General features: G+C 46.3%; 1 protein-coding gene across 1 annotated transcript; it reads right to left on the bottom strand.

Annotated features, from left to right (window-relative positions):
* Positions 1-2823: 2823 nt before the first annotated feature.
* On the bottom strand, positions 2824-7964 carry LOC124681865 (serine/threonine protein phosphatase 2A 57 kDa regulatory subunit B' alpha isoform-like). Its single transcript, XM_047216643.1, has 3 exons — positions 6492-7964; positions 3608-3934; positions 2824-3288 (listed from the first exon to the last, which is right to left on the bottom strand). Exons 1-2 carry the CDS (start codon positions 7722-7724, stop codon positions 3608-3610), a joined length of 1560 nt encoding a protein of 519 aa, XP_047072599.1. The 5' UTR covers positions 7725-7964; the 3' UTR covers positions 2824-3288.
* Positions 7965-8198: the final 234 nt, after the last annotated feature.

Genomic DNA, 8198 nt, shown 5'->3' with positions numbered 1-8198 from the left:
GTTTTTCAGTGGAGATTGTTCGACTACATGGAGTCCCGAAGACTATTGTTTCTGATCGTGATGTGAAGTTCATGAGCTACTTCTGGAAGACACTTTGGGGAAAGCTAGGGACAAAGCTACTGTTTAGTACTACTTGTCATCCCCAAACTGATAGTCAAACTGAGGTGGTGAATCGAACCTTGTCACAACTGCTGAGATCCATGATCAAGAAGAACCTGAAGGAGTGGGAAGAGTGTTTGCCGCATGTAGAGTTTGCTTACAACAGGGCGGTACATTCTACCACGGAGTTGTGTCCTTTTGAGGTGGTGTATGGTTTTAAACCCATTACTCCACTTGACTTGTTGCCTTTGCCCATACATGAGAGAGTTAATATGGAGGCATCCAAGAGGGCAGATTTTGTGCGTAAGATCCATGTGAAGACTAAAGAGTTGATAGAGAAGAAAGGCAAGAGCAATGCTGCAAGGATGAACAAGAAGCGCAAAGAGATGTTGTTCAAGCCCGGTGATATGGTCTCAGGTACATTTTCGCAAGGATAGGTTCCCGAAGCTGCGGAAGTCTAAGTTGAAGCCTCGTGGTGCTGGTCCTTACAAAGTGCTTGCCAAGATCAATGATAATGCATACTCGATAGATCTTCCGAGAGGATGAGTTTGGTGTCGAGTAATTCTTTCAATGTTGCTGATTTGACACATATGACGGAGAAGACCTTGGAGCGTCGGGTCGACGCATTTTGAAGGGGGGGGAGATGATGAGGACATCCCTACCTCACTACTACCTCCGTCATTACCAACCGAAGATGAACCTGTCAGTGAAGCTCAAGTCCAATGAAGTCGGGATTGGACCAATGACACGAGCTCGTGCGAAGCTACTTAAACAACGAGTGAACTTGTTCCTAAACGATACCTTGATTGATGAGAACTTTATACTACCTAAGTCCTATTACTTATGTATCATCAGGTATGAAGAGGAGACAAGCATCGCACGAGGAGAAGAGGAGCAGCTGGACGTGAAGATGGACGTGAAGCTGGACAAGGAGCTGGACATGAAGATATCTCATGGACGCGCGAGGGAGGAGCGGGAGGAATGCGCGAGAGGAGAAGAAGAAGTCTAGGCCGGTCCAGCGCCCGATCAGACCGGCCCCCACGCCGGGCCGCCCGGTCCCTGGCCCGGTCAACCGGCCGCCAACCGGAGGGAGTGCATCGTACGGGCGGAAACCGGAAACTTCGCAGCTTCCCGGTTGCCGCCGGTTGACCGGACCACCGACCGGACCGGCCGGTCCACAGCCCGGTCGACCGGATCCCAGACCGGACCAGTCCGAGTCTGTCTCGACCAGATCTATTCTGGGTCGGTTATTCTTGTATCTTTTCGACCAGAACTCGTCCCGGACGCCTATATAAGTGCCCAGGACCCCCCCTAGCTGCTTTAGACCACGTTTAAGATAAACCCTAGTTCTTAGTTGTTTACTCTAGCAAAACTATTGAATCCCTACACCATATTGCTTGATATTGTGTAGAACTGAAAAAGTCTTGTGTGATCTGCTGTTCCATTGGGAATTAGACGATTGCAATTTACCGCTTCGTGGTCGGCGGCTACGTGCGCAAGTGTGTGGAGTTGCGAATATCTTGCAGGGTTGAGAGCTGTTGCATTGGCGACAGGGACCAATCGAGAGATCTCGTTGCGTCATACAAGTTATCATCCACTTCATCGTCGTGTTTCTCCGCTGCCATCACCCCGTGATCATCATCACTACCGTTGCTTACTGAGAAGATCGGGCCACCCCTTATCAGGCAGGCCACTGGCCGTCACGACAACACGGTGCCGGAGGCAGGTGGGGGCGAGAGGTGGGGGCAAGAGGTCGTTGGGTAGCGGTGGGAAAGATGGGGAAAAGCGGAAAAAAAAACTGCTAACAGGTGGATCCTTTAGCGATAGATTTGGGTTTAGGGTCCTATTTTACACGTTCTAACTATAAACTAATTTTTCATTGCACCTTATAAGCTTATGCGCGGTTATAAGGGCGAGATTTGCAGGAATTATTAGAGATGCTCTTAAGTTCATTCTCAGCTGAGAATTGGCAATTCCGATGAGCACGTCATGCCGCATGTTGTTCAGCGTATATGACATATGTGATATGTACTAGAATATGGAGCGACTCATTAAGGGATTACCAGACTCATTACGAGATGCCTTGTTTCGATTAGGGTTGTTATTAGGCACTTGGCCACGATGAGGCCTGCGCTTAGCTAGCTGAGATGTAAGACGAGATCATAATCCCGCATTGCATGTTTTAGTTCCACGCGCATTTTACAGTATCCACTTTCCACGCGAAGAGCACCAACATTTCACGTGACGGTGCTAACAGGAACTATGGAGTTGTTTCAGTATACAGTTTGCAACCGTTGTTGCTCATACGACGGTGTCATGATCTTGTCACCATGGTAACTAACAACATCAGTGAGCAGAGTATCTGGGTGGAAAAGATAACAAAAATGGAGCGAGGAAGGCAAAATTGACTCAACAGATGAGCCAAGGCAACCAATAAAAGAACTGGCAAAAGATGCAGCGAATAACTACTTAGCGTGAGAGATGTCTCTGTTTGAAAAATGAAAAAGGACGGGGGCAAAGAAGAGCAATATCAAGTAATTCCACAGAAATTGGTAACACATCCTCTATATCCTACAGAGGGAACATACTGTTTTCAGTCCAGCATCAGGGAAAGAAGGATGCACTGGTACCATCAAAACCTATAACATCTGCAGCAGAACAATACAGCAACTCCTACACGTGAGCCATTTTATTGCTACTATGGAATCAGCACCAACCACACACTAAATTAAACCGGTTTCTTTTATCTCCGTTCTTGATGTTACTCATACAACATGAACTGAAATATCTCAAAAGAAAGAAAAAGAAACAAAGAAAGAGATTACATCTAGCTCACTCGTTTTCTACTTGCACTCTCCCAATTGCGGGTAGCGAACTAGGGGCAAACAATGAAGGATTAATACAAAGGTTACAATGGTCTGATTATTCATAAAAAAAGGAGAGGAAGGAGTTGAACGAAGGAAGAAGAATGTGGTACCATCGCAGGAACCCCATTGGGCGTAGGAAGGATCAGCATCTGCTGCCACCATCATGTCTCGACTAAGCGATCATTGAGGGCATAGACCCAAGGAACACTGGCCTTGAAATTCCAAGCCATCAAAGATGAGGTCAGCGCACCCCAACCGACCGACATTGATAGTGAGTTCACAGGTGCACATGGATGCTTGTGAGATTGTGAGCACCGGTCATCTGAGCAAGCATAAACATCTTTTGAAACGATGTTTGCGTACTTATGGATACTGGTACAAATAAGGTTTACTTGAAATTACTAAAGTAAATGTCCATAAAGTTTGATACACAAACATATGCCATCTTTTTATGGACTGCCATGACCAAATTAAAACAAAGACTCGGCAGTACAAAAGGTGGCAATGCATCTCGTAGAAATGCTTAAAGAAAATGAAAACCATAAAGGGAAGAGCAGTAATACAGTTTTAACTTACAAGACAAAAGAAAAACTTAGGGACACAACCACTAACAAAGAAATGAAGCGGGACGGATATATTACCTAATTCACCAAAACCATGTCATCTCCAGCAGCCTTGGCAGCAACAGCTTCTAAATGTCTCCATGCTGACTCCCGTTGCTCCTCCAATTCTTTGGCTTTTGCTACTTTCTCAATGTACTGCTGCTGGCACTCTTCAAATAGCTCACTATCCATGTCCAAAAACATCTTGCGCACATTTGCCGTGAGGCCATGAACAGCTTGATTCCAGTGGCTCTGTATGTTTCTCTCAAGTGCTTCAAATATTATTGGAAATATAACACCACGATTTTGGGCAATCAAGCTTACAATGTGATCATTGTTCCACAAGAACAAAGCCCGCTCAGCAACCTGCCCCAATAAATCAACGTCAACAATCAAGCAATATATCAGATAAATGAAGTAGCTATGCATCACAAAAATACACAATGCTTGCAACTAAACTTATTCCTTAAAAGAAACAAGAAGAAAATGCAAAGAGATAATGTCATGCTGTGAACTATTGTAGCATATATGATGTAACGCCAGTGGGCTGTTCCTTTTTCAGTAGGTGACCTGTATAGCAACAAGTTTAGTTTATCCAATCAGGACTGACCCACTAGCACTAACCATCTAACACAACTGAACCGCACATCACAGGAAACAAGGGTTAATCCAATCAGAGTGACTTACAGCACACCTAAACAAAGAACACTTTATGCTGCAAGCAATTTAGTTTATTTATTTATATAACCGTCCAAAAATGAAGCTGATGAAATCAATATTGCTCAAAATGCCATGAAAGATGGCACATTTGGTAACATTAACTGCCAGTTTGGGCAAAATTGTAAATGTGTCACGACTTTGTGTGTGTTGGTGGGTGTGGGGACAGTCTAGAACATACTGATTTAAATGCACAGTGAGGAAACACAGCTACATGAAACACTATCACTAAGCGGGCATATGACAATCCTAATATCAATTACTTAACAAACAACTGCTCAATGGCGTTCTGAATCTCCTCCCACTAAAAGAAATCCAAGAGAAACGAATTCAGAAATACCTAGATGGCCGCATATCCACGACAACATATGGAGAAAACAGATATTTATGTACATGGATCAATAAAAAGCGAGTAGTACCAAACAACAGTGAAGAGTACAAAAAGGTTAGGGAATGAAAAAGACATAGTGCAACGAGGAAAATGAAAATGGAAACAAACAAAGTGGCAACAAAAGGAATTGCATTCTACTTTGGCAGCTGTGCAGGGTCCTGGCAATGGGACCATGGACACAATTGAACTTCCCTACCAGCCACAATATTGTACATACCTAATAAACAAGGTGTGCAGTATACTGCAAACAGGGTAGGAGAATAAGGAGGAATTTCATGATTAAGAAATTATATGTTTATAGCTTAGGAATATAACATCTAGTGTTTAGATTAGGCCTGACAATAGAAGTGTTTGCGTTCACACCAATGCCAGACTTGTTGCAACTCAAGAACAGTTTGAAATTTAGACCATTGTTCTCCAATGAAACTCACTGACATTGCATTATGGTAAAAAGTACTGAACAACTAAGATAATGCTTTGCCAAAAAAAAGGATAATCCCCATAATTGTAGAATCCTTAGAAAATAAGCTGGAATTAGCAGGCATCTAACTCTAACATAAAAGACCTAACAATTAGGTTCTTAGACATTTAATCCACTGGCCCAAGATAGTACACTTCTTCTGATGCAGAGCTCAGTTTGGAGTTAAACAATAATCTAAATTGGAAATAATATCAGAAGGGTTGAAAGCCTAGCAATAGAAAAATACAAGACGTCTTGCAACTTGCAAGCCTTATAGTTGTTCTTAATTTCTTCTAACTAATTCACTTTTGAAGAAACATACAGTATAAATGCAGCTCTAAGTATTGATGTTGTTAAATCACCAACAAAAGAGGGCCCGCTTGTAAAAGAGTACCTAAGAAACTAATACGAACCCACATTATAGTGACCAAGAACTGCCCTCACATGGACATCTCCAAAACCCAAATTCGAAAAATTGTTCCTATTTTTCTCTGCCCACATACTAATCGGGATAAGTTAGATTGTGGAGAATTACATAACTTGTATTACTATCCTATATTTTGGCATGATAGGAATTTGGTCGGATTAATCTAGGTAAATAATACAATCATTTGCATGAAGAGAGGCAGACGTGAGACACATGACACAGTTTGTATAGATAAATGTGCAGAAAACTTATCTATAATCCAATGAATAGAACAAACAATAAAAACTAGGCAGCAAAAGGAAGACCAAGATCTAGGAGGAAATGATGTGCACATCTGCCTTTGATAATTTCGCAATAATGTAGAAAAGGGCAGCATGGGGCCGAGTGCTAAAAACTTTTCAACGTTGTTCAAGCTTCTGGGTTAAAAATTAAAAGGATGTTAACAGGATACAACCAAGGCAATTAGGATATTAGATAGTACAAACAAAAATAAAAGGCTTCTGAAAGATGCAGATTGGGCACCAGGGCCATAAAATGGTATATACGAAGGAAGATTTATAATTAAGCTATCCTATCTAATCTCGGCATATGATTCTTTCCACAATAACACATAGTGAGTGCAATATTTCAATACTAGATCTTTGATTAACAAACATTATTCACTGTTACGATGAGGAGTATATATACATTTTCATTAAACCTCAATAAGACTGCAACGTCCCGCTTGTCGTATAGGCATCAAAGTTAACATCAAATGATGGTGGTTAAAACTTAATTAAAATATCTAAGGTACCAAAGATTGACCACCAGGGAATAGAACATGTCATGGGTGACCACTTTTGGACATGTAAGTTACAGTTCACAGTGAACAATTTTATCACAAGCATTCGCAGCATTATATGGAGAGAGAGAGAAAAAAAAAGCATACCTGGAAGTGGGCACTGTTAAGGCATCTTCCGATCTGCTTAAAGAGCGGCACCATGCATCGCTGGAACTCTGCCTGCTGCGTGGCCTCGAGCACTTCCTCGAGCTCCCCCAAGAAGAGCACCTCCTTCTGGCAATTAATGACAGGCCAGTACTTGAGCAGTCCCCTGATGACTGCGTCTGCGAGCTTGAAGTCCTTCTCGACGAACTGGACGATGCAATAGGAGAGCTGCTGGTGGTAGATGGCGACGGACTTTGGCTTGTGCAGCGGGATGAGCGCGCGTCCGAGGAAGAGCTTGTGCTCCTCCTTCATGGGCAGCGCAAAGCCGTTGATAATGCTGCCTAGGATCTCGAGCAGCTCGCCGATGCCGTTGTGGCGCTCGGTCTCGAAGATGAAGCGGTAGAAGACGTTGTTGATGGCCTTGCGTATGAATGGGCGGTGGACCATGAACTTGCCGTAGATGCGGTGGAGCACGGTCTTGAGGTACTCGCGCTCGCGGGGGTCCTCGGAGTCGAAGTGGTCGAGGAGGCGGAGCACGAAGGCGTGGTCGACGTGGCGCTTGGCGAGCTTGGTGTCGGTGTCGGGGGAGACGACGTAGCGGAGGAGCAGCTCGTAGACGAGCTGCAGGTGCGGCCAGGCCGGGTCGAGGTACGGCTCCTCCTCGTCGTCCGGGGTGGCGTTGGGGTCGATGGAGGCGGCGGACTCGTGCAGCGCGGGCGGGAGCGGGCGGAAGATGTTGGCGGAGATGGCGGCGACCAGGGCCTCCTGGACGGCGTCGGGGAGGCGCGCGGGGGTGTTTGGGGTGGTGGCGGAGGAGGGGGTGGGGGATTGCACGTACTCGACGAGCTCCAGCAGGGCCTGCCGCTTGGCCTCCTTCTCCCGCGGGTGCTTGAGGGAGTCGGAGAAGTCGAAGAGCGCGGCCACGAGGCGCAGCTTGCGGATGAGGAGGCCTGGGCGGTCGGCGGCCGCCACGTCGCGGATGAGCGGGAGAGGTTCGAGGAGCGGCGGGGATGCGGCGGAGGCCGGGAGGATGGGGAAGGCGGAGGCGGGGAGGTGGGGGGAGGTGGGCGAGGAGGGGGTCGGCGCGGAGGCGCGCGAGGCGTGGTTGACGGTGACGGGCGCGGCGGCGGGGGCGGCGGCGGAGGAGGAGGACGTGGCCGCGGGGCGCGCGGCGGCGTCCGCCCCCTCGGAGCGCGCCCCCTTGCGGTTGCCGCGCTTGATGATCTTGTTGAACATGGCGGCGGCGGAGGAGATCGGCGGTGGATGGATGGATGGATGGATCGGTGGGTCGGTCGATCAATTCGCTCCCCTTGTGTTCCCCTCGGGGGATTTGGGGATTTGGTGGCAGCGGCGGCGGGGGAGATGGGGTCAGCCGGTGAGGGGCGGCGAACGGAGGATGGGGGGAGGAGACGCCATGGTGATTTGGGGGAGGAAGAGAGAGACAGGAGGACGGACAGAAGAGGATCAAAGGGAGGAAGGAGAGAGAGGAAGGGGAGGCATGTATTTTTTTTCTTTTTTCTTTTTTATTTGGTCGGTTTTACTACATTTAATGGCCGAATAAATGGCAGTACTTTAACTTCTGCCTTCATGTGTTTTTGGAAAGAAATCACAACTTGGTTTCTTTTTTGTATGTGCAAGTATATATTTTTCCCTAATAACATGAACTTAAATTCGTTTCCGCGAAACTTGAACCAGGTAGCTCTTGTAGAT

The sequence above is a fragment of the Lolium rigidum genome, unplaced genomic scaffold (genome assembly GCF_022539505.1).
Source record: "Lolium rigidum isolate FL_2022 unplaced genomic scaffold, APGP_CSIRO_Lrig_0.1 contig_5788_1, whole genome shotgun sequence".
Taxonomy (NCBI): domain Eukaryota; kingdom Viridiplantae; phylum Streptophyta; class Magnoliopsida; order Poales; family Poaceae; genus Lolium; species Lolium rigidum.
This window is presented reverse-complemented; position numbering and strand designations above follow the sequence as displayed.